At 37.8% G+C, this 18,329-nt stretch overlaps 2 protein-coding genes across 11 annotated transcripts in view; one reads left to right on the top strand and one right to left on the bottom strand.

Annotated features, from left to right (window-relative positions):
* The window catches only part of yipf6 (Yip1 domain family, member 6), a 798,052-nt gene that overhangs the window by 350,798 nt on the left and 428,925 nt on the right, over positions 1-18,329 (top strand). The gene's annotated exons all lie outside the window — the stretch shown is intronic.
* steep1 (STING1 ER exit protein 1) overlaps positions 1-18,329 on the bottom strand; it is a 58,240-nt gene that overhangs the window by 13,168 nt on the left and 26,743 nt on the right. Inside the window, exon 3 of the mRNA XM_028815507.2 lies at positions 11,433-11,474. Coding sequence (XP_028671340.1) covers positions 11,433-11,474 — 42 coding nt within the window. The remainder of the gene's footprint in view (positions 1-11,432; positions 11,475-18,329) is intronic.

Below are 18,329 nucleotides of genomic sequence, written 5' to 3' on the forward strand. Positions count from 1 at the left end.
CTTTACTCCATTACAAAATTAGGGACTTTTCTTCTTAAAGAATGAAACAATATGTATTGTACAAACATCTGTATGGCATTTTGCAAGGACTGAAACTGCTCTGAAGCAAAAATCCTTATAATCCTTGACCCTACCCCTTATAATTATAATGTATTTTAGGTGATTACTTTATTTTGTCCACCCTGTATCTAAAAATAAAGAATATAAGCTATAAATTTCAATTATATGTGGAACAGGGTACCGAAAATCAAAAGAAAAACATTCTTATCACAAGATAAATTAAAGCAAGATGTACATAAACAACAAAAATAACTTCTTCACAAAATAAAAAAATAAAGAATAAACAGAATTAAGGGAATAAAGGGGGATGAAAAAATGAAGTATATATCATCAATTAAAAATTGGGTAAAATTATTTTTAACAATAATAATAATAAATAAAAAAAAAAAAGATAAAAAACAGAATACTGTAAAGAGGCCAGAGTCTAAGAGCTGCAGTGTAGTAGATGTCTATAAAATGCATTCATCCCCTTGGAAGTTTTCACATTTTATTTTTAAACAGCATTGCAACACATTGGGTTGATCTTTTTTCAGACTTAACGGAAAAATACTCTTTAATATCAAAATGAAAACAGACACAGTTGTCTAAATTAATTAAAAATATAAAACACAAAATAAATTTATCCAATTAAGTATTCACTCACTTTAATATGAAGCACCCAATCCGCTACTGGTGTGCCCAGTTAATTTTAGAAGCCAAATACTTCACTGAAAGGAGCCAAGAATGATTTCATTGATGGTAGTATAAATGCAGCCTATCTAGAAGGTCCAACATATGGTGGATCAGTATTGTGGCCTAAACTACACAATGAAGAAAGAAAAAAAAAAAAAAAACTCCAAGCAACTCTATGAAATGATGATTAAAAATCACAAGTCAGGGGATGGAGACAACAAAATATTCAGGTCACAAAGCATTCTTTGTATTCAAGTAAATTAATAAATTAAGAGTATGGTACCGCTGCAAATACGGACTAGAACAGGCCGTCCACAAAACTCGGTGACTGTGCAAGAAAACCGGTGAGGGCGGCCATCAAGGAGTTTATGAGAACACTGAAGGTGTCACAAGCTATAGTGGCTGAGACTGAAGAGACTGTGCAGACAACAACAACTGTTGCCCATGTGTTTCACCTGTCTCAGCTTTATTGTTGCAAAGATCAAAAAGGACAGATGTTATCTTGGCTAGAATTTGCCAGAAAGCACATGGGAGATTTTAAAGTCAGCTAGAAGGTGGTTTTGTGGTCTGATGAGAGCAAAAGTTACCTGGGCAAAAACGGCCTGCATGGCAGATTTCCAAGACGCAAACCACTGTTAAGCAAAAAGAACATTAGGGCTCGTCTCAGTTTTGCTAAGAAACATCTCAATGATTGCCAAGACTTTTGGGAAAATACCTTGTGGACTGATGAGACAAAAGTTGAACTTTTTGGAAGGCAAATGTCCCGTTACATCTGGCGTAAAAGGAACACAGCATTTCAGAAAAAGAACATCATACCAACAGTAAAATATGGTGGTGGTAGTGTGATGGTCTGGGGTTGTTTTGCTGCTTCAGGACCTGGAAAGCTTGCTGTGATAGATGGAACCATGAATTCTACTGTCTACCAAAAAATCCTGAAGGAGAATGTCCGGCCATCTGTTCGTCAACTCAAGCTGAAGCGATCTTGGGTGCTGCAACAGGACAATGACCCAAAACACACCAGCAAATCCACCTCTGAATGGCTGAAGAAAAACAAAATGAAGACTTTGGAGTGGCCTAGTCAAAGTCCTGACCTGAATCCAATTGAGATGCTATGGCATGACCTTAAAAAGGCGGTTCATGCTAGAAAACCCTCAAATAAAGCTGAATTACAACAATTTTGCAAAGATGAGTGGGCCAAAATTCCTCCAGAGCGCTGTAAAAGACTCATTGCAAGTTATCGCAAACGCTTGATTGCAGTTATTGCTGCTAAGGGTGGCCCAACCAGTTATTAGGTTCAGGGGGCAATTACTTTTTCACACAGGGAAAATTTAGGGATTTTTTTTTCTCCCTAAATAATAAAAACCACCATTTACAAACTGCATTTTGTGTTTACTTGTGTTATATTTGACTAATGGTTAAATGTGTTTGATGATCAGAAACATTTTGTGTGACAAACATGCAAAAGAATAAGAAATCAGGAAGGGGGCAAATAGTTTTTCACACCACTGTATATTTTATATATTATATATATATATATATATATATATATATATATATATATAGTGATCCCTCGCTATATCGCGCTTCGCCTTTCGCGGCTTCACTCTATCGCGGATTTTATATGTAAGCATATTTAAATATATATCGCAGATTTTTCGCTGCTTCGCAGGTTTCTGAGGACAATGGGTCTTTTAATTTCTGGTACATGCTTCCTCAGTTGGTCTGCCCAGTTGATTTCATACAAGGGACGCTATTGGCAGATGGCTGAGAAGCTACGCAACTTACTTTTCTCTCTCTCTCTTGCGCTTTCTCTGATCCTGACGTAGGGGGTGTGAGCAGGGGGGCTGTTCGCACACCTAGACGATACGGACGCTCGTATAAAAATGCTGAAAGATTATCTTCACGTTGCTACCTTCTGTGCAGCTGCTTAGTGAAGCGACATGCTGCACGGTGCTTTGCATACTTAAAAGCTCGAAGGGCACGTATTGATTTTTGCATGTTTGTTTTTCTCTGTCTCTCTCTATCTCTCTCCCTGCTCCTGACGGAGGGGGTGTGAGCTGCCGCCTTCAACAGCTTTGTGCCGCGGTGCTTCGCATACTTAAAAGCCAAACAGCCCTATTGATTTGTTTGCATTCTCTGTCTTTATGACAGTCTCTGCTCCTGACGCACACTCCTTTGAAGAGGAAGATATGTTTGCATTCTTTTAATTGTGAGACAGAACTGTCATCTCTGTCTTGTCATGGAGCACAGTTTAAACTTTTAAAAAAGAGACAAATGTTTTTTGCAGTGTTTGAATAACGTTCCTGTCTCTCTACAACCTCCTGTGTTTCTGCGCAAATCTGTGACCCAAGCATGACAATATAAAAATAACCATATAAACATATGGTTTGTACTTCGCGGATTTTCTTATTTCGCGGGTGGCTCTGGAACGCAACCCCCGCGATGGAGGAGGGATTACTGTGTGTGTATATATATATATATATATATATATATATATATATATATATATATATACACACACATACATATATATACATACACACACACACACACACACACACACACACACACACACACACACACACACACAGGTGCTGGTCATAAAATTACAATATCATGACAAAGTTGATTTATTTCAGTAATTCCATTCAAAAAGTGAAACTTGTATATTAGATTCATTTATTACACACAGACTGATGTATTTCAAATGTTTATTTCTTTTAATGTTGATGATTATAACTGACAACTAATGAAAGTCCCAAATTCAGTATCTCGGAAAATTAGAATATCAATTAAGACCAATGTAAAAAAAGGATTTTTAGAAATGCTGGACAACTGAAAGGTATGAACATGAAAAGTATGACCATGTACAGCACTCAATATTTAGTTGGGGCTCCTTTGGCCTGGATTACTGCAGCAATGCGGCGTGGCATGGAGTCGATCAGTCTGTGGCACTGCTCAGGTGTTATGAGAGCCCATGTTGCTCTGATAGTGGCCTTCAGCTCTTCTGAATTGTTGGGTCTGGCGTATTGCAACTTCCTCTTCACAATACCCTATAGATTTTCTATGGGGTTAAGGTCAGGCGAGTTTGCTGGCCAATCAAGAACAGGGATACTATGGTCCTTAAACCAGGTACTGGTAGCTTTGGCACTGTGTGCAGGTGCCAGGTCCTGTTGGAAAATGAAATCTGCATCTCCATAAAGTTCGTCAGCAGCAGGAAGCATGAAGTGCTCTAAAACGTCCTGGTAGACGGCTGCGTTGACCTTGGACCTCAGAAAACACAATGGACCAACACCAGCAGATGACATGGCACCAAAACCATCACTGACTATGGAAACTTTACACTGGACCTCACGCAACGTGGATTCTGTGCCTCTCCTCTCTTCCTCCAGACTCTGGGACCTTGATTTCCAAAGGAAATGCAAAATTTACTTTCATAAGAGAACATAACTTTGGACCACTCAGCAGGCGAGACGCTTCTGACGCTGTCTCTTGTTCAAGAGTGGCTTGACACAAGGAATGCGACAGCTGAAGCCCATGTCTTGCATACGTCTGTGCGTGGTGGTTCTTGAAGCACTGACTCCAGCTGCAGTCCACTCTTTGTGAATCTCCCCCACATTTTTGAATGGGTTTTGTTTCACAATCCTCTCCAGGGTGCAGTTATCCCTATTGCTTGTACACTTTTTTCTACCACATCTTGTCCTTCTCTTCGCCTCTCTATTAATGTGCTTGGATACAGAGCTCTGTGAACAGCCAGCCTCTTTAGCAATGACCTTTTGTGTCTTGCCCTCCTTGTGCATGGTGTCAATGGTCGTCTTTTGGACAACTGTCAAGTCAGCAGTCTTCCCCGTGATTGTGTAGCCTACAGAACTAGACTGAGAGACCATTTAAAGGCTTTTGCAGGTGTTTTGAGTTAATTAGCTGATTAGAGTGTGGCACCAGGTGTCTTCAATATTGAACCTTTTCACAATATTCTAATTTTCTGAGATACTGAATTTGGGAATTTCATTAGTTGTCAGTTATAATCATCAACATTAAAAGAAATAAACATTTGAAATACATCAGTCTGTGTGTAATGAATGAATCTAATATACAAGTTTCACTTTTTGAATGGAATTACTGAAATAAATCAACTTTGTCATGATGTTCTAATTTTATGACCAGCACCTGTATACACATACAGACACATATATACATATACATATTTACATATCTACATATATATACACATATATATATATACACATATCTACATATATATATATTGATAGATAGATATATATCTATCTATCTTATATTAGAGATATTTTTATTTATATATATATATATATATATATAAAATCTTTTTAAATTGAGGGAAAATATACCAATAACAATTTGTTAAGGATCTGTTTTTTTGTTAAGCTGCCTTTAGACAGCGTCTCTGCTGTTTTATAAACGAACGCCATATAAGGCCGTCCTTTCTCCTAGCTTAGCGGTTCTGTATTCTTTTATTGTTCATTTATAAAGATTGTTATAGTTATTGTGTAGCTATTTGAGACTCACTGTTCTGTTCAGGTACCCATTTGCTTTATGTAGTCCGCGGATTCTCCGTTATTTTTTGTTCGTTTATTACGATTATAGTTATTTATTGATTCCCTTCTTTAGCTGACTGCCTGCTCATATAAGGCGCTCTGCTGTTTTTTTGTGAAGCAGACTTAACACTGCTTTTCCGCAGTTTTATAAACGAACGCCATATAAGGTCTTCCTTTTTCCTTGCTTCGCCAAGGAAGAAGCCTTTTTATTTAATTCACAGGTTGTTCGCTTTTTTTTTTTCTTTTTTTACGATTGTTATAGTTCTGTTTGTATACCACGTTGTCAGTTCAGCACTCCGGTTGTAATATGACCAAGCTGTGCAAGCTTACTGTTAAGAATGCAACGTATAGTTGTACAGGAGAAAAGCAATCTTGCCTCAAATCAATGGCAACCTTTTGTAGGTCTATGAACTTAATTTAAACTTTAGGTTTACACGGTGCTTTGTTTCCGAAATACCTGCACTCATGAATATGTCTGTATGCGTCAGTCGCTTAAATCCCCGCGCTTCGCACCGGCGAAGTACTGCTTTGAAATTTTTATTAAGAAGAAAAGAAAACCTTTTTAAATTGAGGGAAAATATACCAATAACAATTTGTTAAGGATCTGTTTTTTTGTGAAGCTGCCTTCACACAGCCTCTCCGCTGTTTTATAAATGAACGCCATATAAGGTCTTCCTTTTTTGTTGCTTTGCCAACGGAAGCAGCCTTTTTATTTAATCCACGAGGTTGTCCGCTGTTTTTTTGTTCGTTTATTACGATTGTTATAGTTCTGTTTGTATACCACGTTGTCAGTTCAGCACTCCGGTTGTAATATGACCAAGCCGTGCAAGCACACTCTTGAGAATGCAACGTATAGTTGTACAGGAGAAAAGCAATCTTGCCTCAAATCAATGGCAACCTTTTGTAGGTCTGTGAACTTAATTTAAACTTTAGGTTTACACGGTGCTTTGTTTCCGACGTGCTGCGTTCAGTCAGTTCACATGAGCCGCTGTCTTGTGTGATGTTGCGATGTCCACGGCTTTATTTAATGTTAGCTAAGACCCGGCACTTAAACGTTTGTCGCTACAGCAATTTTTAATCCGTTACAAAGTCATCCAAAGTCTCGTTTATACCTCGTGTCTTCTCATTAAACTTGTATCTCGCGAATATGGTATTGCAAGCGGCAGCAGAAGCGTTTCTCATTAAACTTGTATCTCGCGAATATGGTATTGCAAACGGCAGCGGTAGCGTTTCTATAAACTTAATTTAAACTTACGTTTTACACCGTGCTTTGTTTCCGCAGTATCGAAGTGATCACTCATGCTGCATTCAGTCAGTTCACGTGAGCTGCTCTCTTGTGCCTTCTCAATTGTGTAATGAATGTTTTCTTCAGTGCTCTTTGGGGCTCTTCCTTGTTTTCAGTTCACGTGATTACGTAGGAGGCGTGATGACACGATACGCGACTCCGCCTCCTCCATTACAGTATATGGACAAAAAAGAGGGGGAGCTGCATGGAGTCTGCAGCCCGGCTGGTCGAATCTTCAGCCCCACCCGGAAATGCAATTAGGACAAGGTGGTCAAGCACCTGGAACGCTTCCGAGTGGGGTATAAAAAGGGCCAGCCACCACCACTCGAGGAGCCAGGGTCGGGAGGAGGAGGACTAAGCTTGCGGAGGAGTGGTGGGAGAGGAGAAAAGAGCGTTATTGTTGTTGTGTGGAAAAGGAGTGCTTTTGGGACCGAGTATTGCTTATGGGTCACGGGGAAGACGTGCGCCCCCGGGTGAAGAAAGATAAAAGCCCTTGTGTTTTATACGTGCCTCTGTGTCATTCTGTGCCGGGTCAGGCGCCTATATAGCGCCTTTTCTACAATATACTTGCATATACTGTAATTAAAGGCCCTTGGGTCGAGTAAATGCAGGATACTCCAGGGTGAGATTATATATGGGTAAAATATAGCCACTGCTAACGAGTTCTGTCTCAGACGTTCATCTTCCAAAACGGACAAGACCAAAAAAAAATGCTAAATGAGATTTTAGTGGCCAAGGAGAACTGGTTGATGCCTTGTTGCGCATTTTCATTTACAGCATACACCGAATGTAAATCTGTAACAGAGGTGCAAAGAAGATTGTGTTAAGTTTAACATACCTAAGAAAGTTTACACTAGCATTTACAGTAAACTGACGGCAATATACCTCGATAACCTATACCCTGTTTTGAATGATTTTTATTAACATTAAGTTTGCTTTCCACTTTTCTCTTATATTCACGTAAGAAGTATGCTTGATGCAAATCAAATTATGTTACTGCCTTTTTTTATTATATGGCCATTGTTTATGTATGGCTACGCTGTTATAAGGATTATGATGCTCCTCTTGGGTCCCGATGTAGCAGTGTTAGTGAGAAAAGGACTGCATAATCCAGCTGGCCAGAGGCTGTGGTACTGTTAGGACAACAGCAGAGGACATGGGGGTTGCTGGAAAGAAGGCAGGCTCTTTAAATGGAGGAGCCAACAAAATGCTGGAAGATCGCCGTTGTTGGTCTGTCTATTCCTTTGGTGTTTTCACCCATTGGATTATCCATGGTTTGTCTTAGATTACTGTTCCTGGTTGGAGATATGGTCTGTCTCGTGCCCCCGTTTTATGCGAGTGAACGGATTGGTAGCAACTTTATCTAAGGGAGCTCTCCTACTCCATCTCCTGCCACTACATTTGGACTATGTTCTGAACTTTGTCGTGCTTGTGTCGTTTATGGGTATTGTAATATTTGAGACCGTCGGCTGGGGGAGGGGTTTTTATTGTTAAGTTTTTTTGGTTGTGTTATTTGCCATCACTATATGGGAGAGGGGAGGGTTAACTTTAATTATTATTTCTATTTCATTTAACATACAACTTTATCATTTCTTTAATCTGCTGTGTAACAGTCTCTGTGAGTGAGTGAGTGTGTCGGCCCAAGGCTAGGAGCGTTCCTGGGGTCCTCATCGAAAAAATAAATAAATCACTGTCCCTACAATGGTGTGCATCCCTATAATAACCAGTTCTCACAAGCATCCAAAACTTTAAGGCGTGAAATAGAAGTAGCAGTACCACTGCACAGAATTTCACTGTACTCTAAACAATGCAACAATAATGACATTATAAATCTACAAAGATTAACTTTTTCTTATTCCCTGCTAACAAGATGAACTTTTATTATGAGAAGTATTTTAGCAGATAAGTATGTGGATATGTGTACAGTTTAAGCACAAATTATTCAAAACTTTGAAGGACTGGGAGGTATTTTGCCAAGTCGCTGATTCAGAGAATGATAGTGGCCTGATGATTATTAAAAACATTCAGCAATTATCTGGATTCTTTGTTTACCTAATTTTGTATGAAAACCAGACGTTCTAGAAAGCACCAATATGAATTATTTCTTAGAAAAAAAATGAAGCCCTTCAGTGGATTCCATTATTTGTTGTATGAATAAGTGGGAAGACAAAATTCATTTTGAATGAACTCAATGCCCGAATACCATGCCCCGAGAGAGACCAAATACTCTTATCTGAAAAAGCAATTAGGGCAACGGTAATTAAAAGTTGGGAGAAGGTAGACTGCCAACAAATAATGCCTGAATTCTTGTATGTGTTTAAAATTAGCAGCAACCTTCCCAGAGGCAAAACAGTCATAAAAACAAATAAATAGGACTACAAACAGAATTGCATTAAACATATCACATCTTGCTAGCAATGAAGTAAAGAAGGGAGCTTTAAGTTTCATTGAGAAAATGACAAATACATGAATTTTCATTAAGCAAAAAATATATAAAATAAACAGAAGAAGAAACTCCTCTGAAAATGAGTAAAAGATGGCAACTGGCAGACCATTGCAGTGAGGCTGATAAAGGATTTTTTTAAACCTCTGCTCTAGAAGGAATTCCTTGCTTTAAATACATCACAATAATTCAGATATAATAAATATTCTTCACAAAAGCTCAAGTGACAGGATAACCTCTCTGAACTCACTATCAATTCAGTTTCAACTCAACTTTCTCAGTGGTCTGGAACAAAGATGGAAGGCAAGCAATTTCAAATCAAATGTCTGATATGCAACATTCATTTTTGCTTAATGTTTGCTAACTTAAAGCTAAGACAAATATTCCCTTCTCCCACCATTAAATATACCCTTTCAAAACTTGTTTAGAACATCTGTTTCAGTATATACATAAACACACATACACACATATACACAAAGTTCATACACACACACACTGGTCAATACTTGCATAAAGCCAAAAAGCCAGTGCACACAATCTGCCAACTCTAATAATCAGGATTACATTATCTTGGTTCACCCTCAGGCACTTTAAATAAGAACAAGCCATCTTTCTGTCTCTTAGGGAGTAACAAGACTTATGAGAGGCTGCTATGACAGTAATGCTTTCCGTTACCTCAGTAACAGAGGTAAGATATCCATATTTCTTAATGTTGTTCAAAGACATACTTTCATTAAGAGACAAAGATTTCTATGCCTGCTAACAGATGGTAGAGAAACTTATTGTTATTTGAGCTACAGCTGCTATCTTACGTGCATGCACAGATGTTAATGGAGTTGAGCTGAATAGTAGTTCCTCTATTTGAAACTGAAAAATACTGATAAATGAAATTCAGAAAAACTTTCAAAGCCATAAGTCACCATCACAGGTATTTGTATCAGCAATATAAGAATGACTTAACATAGCATAACATTCTGAAACCTACTTTATCCAATTCAGGGCTATAGGAGGCAAAAACCTCTCCTAACAGCACAGGATGCAGGGCAGAAACCAGTTTTAGGGGGTAATTAAACTCACAGCTTGGCTAAAGTCCAAAATATAGAATTAACTGAAGCAATGCATTTTGAGACAGGAGACGTACATTAAATTTAACTCAATACAAATGCTTACATCTACAGTAAGAAATGAATGATTACCATCAGTGGGATTCATTTCACAGTCTCAGAATACAACTGAAATGTAATGCCCTGATAGTCTAGGGTAAAGCATTTACAGGGGTTTTGAAGTACCTAAACCATTCAATTAAGTGCAGCTTCTGCAGGACTGCTGCTACTGTTTGGTTGTGCCTATATCTTCTGATACTTGTGTAGCCACATGTGCATGAAGTGGGATATGAAGTGAGAAAGTTAAACAAAAACAAATTAGCCAAATATTAATGTACCAATGTAAATCATTCTTAAGAAACATGATCACAAATGCTGCTGAATTCAGAGGTGCACAAATTAGTGGGTCGAAGAGTGATATTCTTATATTACATGTGTTGTATGTGGAAACACTGCATATTGAGGTGCTTGTGAGCTACTATAAAACACCTACAAGTGATAATCAGAGCAAGACCTCCAATCCAGCATGTATAATGTAGATGTAGGGTCTCTTATTCATAGTGTTGCACCACTGACAGATTTCTGGCAGTGTTTGATATTACAGCCCTGACAGTTAACTAGCGAACACAAGCAGAAAAATTTTATATTTTTGTGATATCCAATAAACAAACTAAATTCTCAGACAACAAGCTAAACAGAAAAATTGATTTAAAAGATTTTTCTTCTAGGTAAATTACACATACAGCACCTGCTAAACATTGAACTTAGCCAATGCTTAAAAGAAATACCTCTGCCGAATTGCTTACGATTGAGTTGACAGAAACTAGCTGCAAGGCAGCTGCAGCTGGCTTTCTCTTCACTCAAGCTACATTAAGAAGTGACTGGAAAACTGGACACATGTCACAAATGAGACAGAAAAAAAAAAAAAAACAAACAAAAATCACACACCATAAATGTCAGGTGTTAGTCTTGGTACCTCACATTGGGAGATATTTTTGCTCCATTTTATCTTAAAAAATTGCTCATCCTCACCAGCCACTCATACAAACCCCCTATAAACTTCAAAAATAAAATGGAAGAACAATAGTGAAACTAAAGCAAAGGCAGGTTTTCACTCGGATGCAACTCACTTAAGCATGATGTAAATGATTAATCACCTTCCCTGTACAAACTACTGCAAACACAGCACATTTTTTTGGTGGTGACTGTACAAAGGCAAAAAATATTTTGTGTTCTTTCAATGACTTACTTATAATAATAATAATAATAATAATAATAAGAAGAAGAATACTTACTTTCCACACTTCTTTCGAAACTGCCTTTCTATTCCTTCTGGTCTGAAATTCAAAAAAAAAAAAAAAAAAAGTATAAATAATGTTTTGCTTATAGTAAACCAGGTCAGAAGCATGATGGCATTGAGAAAGTCTAACCTCCATCATAGAACAAAGCAAACCTTGTGCATTTTTGTAAAATATTCACCAAAACAAACATTCTGGATCAGCATGGTCTTTGGATAATTCTCACTTTCAATAAATGATGATTAAATTACTTTTTAATTACTCACAATTGTGAGTGTTACATAACAAAGATGAAAACAATTTCCCGATATACTGACACAGTTAAAAAAAATAAATAAAAAAGGGAGCCACTTGGATTTAAAATGATGTTATTAGGTTGGTGTATATACATGAAATTATAAATCACTACAATCAGCAAAAAATAACCATAAATGCTTCACTTTTCACAATTTGTATATACAGTTAATCACAAACACACAATGTGCATATTTCCTGTAACAGGTTTGAAAATGCACCTGTCTTCTTACCTATTTGTGACACTCATCTACACCACAAGCTTCTTTTCAATTGCCTCTTCAAATCCCTAGGATTGTCAAATTCACTACTTGCACTTCACATATTGTTAGAAGCATGACTGTGGCCCTAGATGTAGGAATGGGCAATATGGCAAAAAAAATTAAACCTCAATTGTTTTAAACTAATGGTTGATTCCAAATTTGAATATTTCATCATAGAAATCAGTTTCAATTATTCTTGAGGGAAAAAACACAAAATGAGAAGGATGTCCACATTTTACAAATTGAAAATGGAACTGTATCCTAGAAATAAAAAAAAAACAAACATTTTTACTGTCAATAAGGAAAGGTGCAAAATTAGAACACTTCTTTTTGTGCGGACTTTACTGAACTTTTTTGTAATCCGTTCTTACATTTGTAGTCATTGTTCTTCTTTCCTGAGGCCTCCACAGGGCTCTTCACATCACTAACAAGGACCTTTCCTTAAGCTCTGCAGTTTTCCTTAAAATTTCTTCCTTTTTTGGAGCCCTCATTCCTCTTCCCTATGTGTCCTCCGTGTTGTGGTATTACATTTCTATGTATTTTATTGTTTGTTGTTTCTGAGTAGTTATGCTTACAATTACCTGCTGTTTTAAATGTGGTTATGTTTCATGTTCTTTGTGGGTGGAGCCCCAAGAGGCGGGGCCACTCTAACATCATTACTCCTGAGCCCTCCCTCTGGCTATTTAGGCTAAAGCCAAAGGAGAGCTAATGCAGCATTTCTCAACCTTTAAGTATTTGCGACCCGAGTTTTCATAACAGTTTTAATCGTGCCCCCCCTAACGTTTTTTTGAAAGGAGCCCACTAATACCAATTTGTTCTTTTTTAATTAATGATATATCATAGATGCATATTTTATTATACCTACTTAACTTTTATCAACGTTTATCTAACTCTATATTTATTTTTCTAGTATCAGAATATAGTTTAAGTTAATTTGTTTTGGTTTCAATAGATGTATTTTTCATATTTTCGATTCTTGTTTTCTTTTTTTCACATCTTCGCACCCCCCTTTTTGTTACTTTGCCCCACAGTTTGAGAACCACTGAGCTAATGAATGGAGCACGGAATATGTTAGGAGTTACAGTGAGTATTGTTTTTGCTTGAGGATTTTCTGGTATTCGGATTTCTGTTTACAGATTGTGTTTTGGGGTTTGTTGTTTTGTAGATGGGTTGGCACCCTGCCCGGGATTGGTTCCTGCCTTGTGCCCTGTGTTGGCTGGGATTGGCTCCAGCAGACCCCCGTGACCCTGTGTTCGGATTCAGCGGGTTGGAAAATGGATGGATGGATGGATGTTTTGTAGACTCTTTTCGGCAAAGGCTTTTTTTCCTTTTTTTTTTTTTTTTTTTTTTTTTTTGAGTCTTTTACAGCATTCTTCTCCATTTTTAAATAAATATGTTTGATTTATAAAAGTTTTATGGACTGTCTTTCCAAACAAAACCACCACACAATCTTCTGGAATTTTTAGTTGGAGTCATTAACATTTTTCATAATTTTCAGCAAAATGCCATTCATTTTGTGTTTACTACTATTTCTATTTGGCCTATAGCTATATTCTACTGTATACAATTTGTAGGTTCCCTGCCTTGTGCCCTGTGTTGGCTGGGATTGGCTCCAGCAGACCCCCGTGACCCTGTGTTCGGATTCAGCGGGATGGAAAATGGATAGATGGACAATCTGTAGGTTATTAGATGATCTTTTCTGTGATTAATTACCACGTCAATGATTATTAGTGTTACTCAGTATTGCATCAGTTTTCCAAACACTATCAACTACACAACTGTGAAGAGATCAGTATATAAAGAAAATTGCACTAAATTTCGTAGCTGAAGGCGTCATCTAGGATTATATCAGAAAACAGAAAAAGGGAAGTGCTGGAGGATAGCACCACAAACACAGCCTAGGCGGAGAGGGATAACTTTATTCCTTTGCTTTTTTGCAAAACTTTTTTTGCAAGTAAAATTATAGCTCAATAAATGAGAACCATGAATGTAATTTGTACTGTATATAATCATTAAGCTTAATCAAGGAGCATGGACATAAATGAAAGAAAGAGACCCCAACCTAATACAACCATCCTTCTACCCAATTCTGGAGCACTAATGAAAAAGAAAGAAAGAAAGAAAGAAAAATGTTAAATGGCATCAATCTTTGCTTTCAAAAAACTTTTCACGAAAGGTCTCCTTTCAAGAGATTTCATGGAAGCAATATTAATCCTAATTAAATTTACATTTTGTCACTGAAATAGATCTACATAAAATAATTCCACTGCTGAAACCCTCCACCTGCGTCCTTGACCTAGTAGCAACAGTCTCTGATGTGCTAATTGATCGAGTACTTCATATAGTGAACTCATCATTAGATGTGGGGGATTGTCTCAACTAATCTTGAACCCTCTGTCTTTGACAACTTTAGAGCAACTGCTAATTCCTTTTTCTTAAATAAAAGTTTAGAAAAGGCAGCTTTTTAAGCAGTTAAATGATTACTTGAATAAACAGCCTATTCTTGGCAAATCTCTCAGGTTTTTAAGAACAAATCATAGTACAGAAACTGCACTGCTTAATATAGTAAATGACTTGTGGATAAATACAGACAGAGGCCATTATCTTTTCTTGTTCTCCTAGACTTTAGTGCACCATTTGACACCATAAACCACAGTATTCTTATACATCGCCATAGACAATGGGTGGGCTTCTCCAACAGTGTCCTAAATTGGTTTCAGTCTTACTTAACAGATAGAAACATTTTTGCTAGTTGTGGTGATTGTACTTCAGAGATCCAGTGTTTCCTGTAAGGATCTATTCTTCTGCTTTGTTTCAATTTACCTGCTTCCTTTAGACCAGATTATTTCAAAACACAAGGTGAGCTATCACAGCCATGCAGACGATAAGCAGCTTTATCTATCAGTGGCGCCTGATGATCCCGATGCGTTTTGACTCTCTGATCAAAAGTGTTAGCAATATTTCCTTAATGATGAGTAATAACTTTCTCAAACTAAAGAAAGGAAAAAACATGGATCAATTAGCTTTATTAGACCAGAACCTTGACCGCCTTGTGTTAAAAATCCTCCTGATATGGCAATGTAGGCAGAGAAAACAAATCACTGCTGCTACTGGGTTCACCCTCTGGCTGCACAGCGTTTGAAGAAAGGAAGCTTTTCTGTAACCTATGAAGAAATATGATGATTTCCACATAAGTTCTTCAAATACTGTTGGATGTCAGTTTAGAGTTTTGATTGCCCGCTGTAGCTGGTACAACACCATATTACACACCAGTCAACCAAAATGTAAGTCAGTCAGTATTAGCCCTGAAGAGAGGCTACTTGTCACCTAGAGGTAAACAATATACAAACAGTACTCACGTATGTGCTCACCCACCAGCATTAATAACACATAGTAGCTAAAGTTACATTATTAGCACAAACCTACAAACTGTTTTGAATTCTCCATTATTGTCATTATTAGTTTAGTTATTTAGTTACAGTACATTATTAGTCATCCAGAACATTAAATGATCGACAAGAAAAGGCAATGAAGACATTTTCTTTGTACTCATCTGGATTGTGACAGAAATTGACTCAAAGAAAAAGCTGCATGTGACTTTTTGATGCCATCTGACCGAACATAAGTGATGAAAGACCAAGTGGACAATCCCATTCGCTGCATTGAGCATTTGACTCACATTAACCTGATGCTACAGACGGCAGAAGAAAGCTTACTTCAGGTGTCTGTGTGGACAGGGCCTTAGTTGTACTCCAAATAGACTATGTAGGCATAGAATTATCATATTCTTCAGGGATTTCTCTGCAGTCTATTCTGGTTCTTCTGTGGTGGTGTTTTTACACAACCACCACCTGATCAAGGAACCTTGCAGCCACCTGTGATGCTAGAATGAAAAGTGGGTGCCCCAACCGTCCACAAGACATACATATGAAGCATGGAAACAAAGAGGCATGACTTAAGAACATTTATGTTCTGTAGAATGCCTAGTGGGGGCTGGGTAATCTACTGGCCATGGGACCCCTATAGATTGTTCTTTTCTCCAGCTTAGAGTTTTTTTTTTTTTTTTTCTGTCCTCCTAGTCTTTTGAGCATATCACCAGAATCATCTTTAGAGACTTGCGTCATGGCATTGTATATAAGGATGCTACTCTTCTACTAGTTATACGAGGTGAGACACAAAAATAACCCGACTGGGCTTGAGGCTTTTCTGGAAAACCATTTAGAGGTCAGCCGAACGTGAATCATAGAACTATATCCCCTCCTACACGCCCTCTCAAACCGCTGGCCGGCTTGGTATATCCTATGAATAACCAGGTCAGTATTTGCACAATAAATCGCTACACGAGTTGCCGCTATAATGTCAGGTGAAAAAAACCGACAGCGAATCAAAATCAATTTCTTGCAAAATGAACAAAAAAAAAGGGCGGCACGGTGGCGCAGTGGTAGCGCTGCTGCCTCGCAGTTAGGAGACCCGGGTTCGCTTCCCGGGTCCTCTCTGCGTGGAGTTTGCATGTTCTCCCCGTGTCTGCGTGGGTTTCCTCCGGGCGCTCCGGCTTCCTCCCACAGTCCAAAGACATGCAGGTTAGGTGAATTGGTGATTCTAAATTGGCCCTAATGTGTGCGTGTGTGTGTGTCCTGCGGTGGGTTGGCGCCCTGCCCAGGATTGGTTCCCTGCCTTGTGCCCTGTGTTGGCTGGGATTGGCTCCAGCAGACCCCCGTGACCCTGTGTTCGGATTCAGCAGGTTGGAAAATGGATGGATGGATGAACAAAAAATAGCCACAGAAACTTATGAAATGATAAAAACAGTGTATGGTGATAACAGTTTATCTCATTTTTGAGTGGCATAAACGTTTCAAGGAAGGACAAGAAAATATGGAAGACATTCAACGCCCAGGTCGAGAGTGGGGTGGGTGGTTCTACTCACAATGTTTTTCCGTAAAGCAGTTTTTGACTGAAAAAAAAAACAAACATTCCTGTCCTCAGTCATCCTCACTATTCATTCGATTTAGCTCCCTGTGATTTTTACTTGTTCCCGAAAATCAAAAGTGACCTGAAGGGAACACATTTTTCTTCAATGGATGACGTGAAGACAGATAATTTTTTTTTTTTTTTTAACCAATCTGGTCATTTTTGTGTCTCAACTCATATATATGTATTACAAGATCATATAACTTAAGCTAATTAGCATTGCATTTTAATCTTAAAAAAAAAAAAAATTATAAAAACACAACATGCAAAATGCATTGCATTTTTTTGGCATGTAAAATTACATTTTTATAAAATCTCAAAAATATAATAAATTATACAAATAATAGTAATGACAAATAAAAATATGAAATGAACAAAAAATAAACATTAATAATAATACTATTAATTATGCCAAAACAGTATATAATCTCAAAAAGAATCCTTTGTGTGGTAAATTTTAAAGCACGGTGAAAGACACAATCCAAGGTCACAGTCGGGACAATAACAGTGTTTCTTTTTGGATTTATCAGTTTTTGAACAGCACCCTGCACAAGTACGAGTTGGGTTCTTTTTTTTTCCCCTGTTGGAGGTATATAATCATTAAAATGTCTATCAATAAGATGTTCTGTATTGATCCACGATGTGCTGGGTCGACCGTGTCTCCTTAGCAGTAGTGTGGACGGTGGATGTGCGGCAATGATTTGATTCTACAAGCTGGCATGTAAAGTTTGCATAAGATACAGTTTCACCAGCTTTTTATCTGTTTAAGTCAAATCCATTCCAAATGCACTGTTCCAACAGATAACAAAATATCTTTTTTTAGTATTTCTTTTGTTGCCTCCACATAACAGGATAGAAAGTAAATTCTTGATCTGCACGATCTATGCCGCCCATCATGCTATTGCATTCGACGACAGGACAAGGCTTTGTAACCTGCTTGTTGCCGTTTGTCTGTACAGTGACCATAGCTGCATTACGTACAGTGCGAAGACAACAAATATCTTTCTTGTCTTTCCATTTCAGTGCAAGCACTTTAACTTTTTGCCAAGCTACTAGTGCACCTTGCTGTAATTTGGCTCTGCCAAAGTTTTCAGGTATGCCACGAAGGTTAAGAGGCACTGGTTCCATATGTGTCAGTCTTTCTTTGCAGCAAGATGTCAAATAGCTCTGGCGAAGTATAAAAATTGTCCATAGTTACACAGTAACCTTGATCCAGCAGCGTATTTATTATCAAAGTCAGTATTGATGATGTAGCAACGCCATACTGATATTACTTCGGATCAAACATTGTCCCTTTCCTTTCCTTGTGTTCAGAACTGAACTCAGAGTGTATCCTGTTTTAGATTCACAAAGCTCGTAAAACTTTAAT

Source organism: Erpetoichthys calabaricus, chromosome 12 (genome assembly GCF_900747795.2).
Source record: "Erpetoichthys calabaricus chromosome 12, fErpCal1.3, whole genome shotgun sequence".
NCBI classification, from domain to species: domain Eukaryota; kingdom Metazoa; phylum Chordata; class Cladistia; order Polypteriformes; family Polypteridae; genus Erpetoichthys; species Erpetoichthys calabaricus.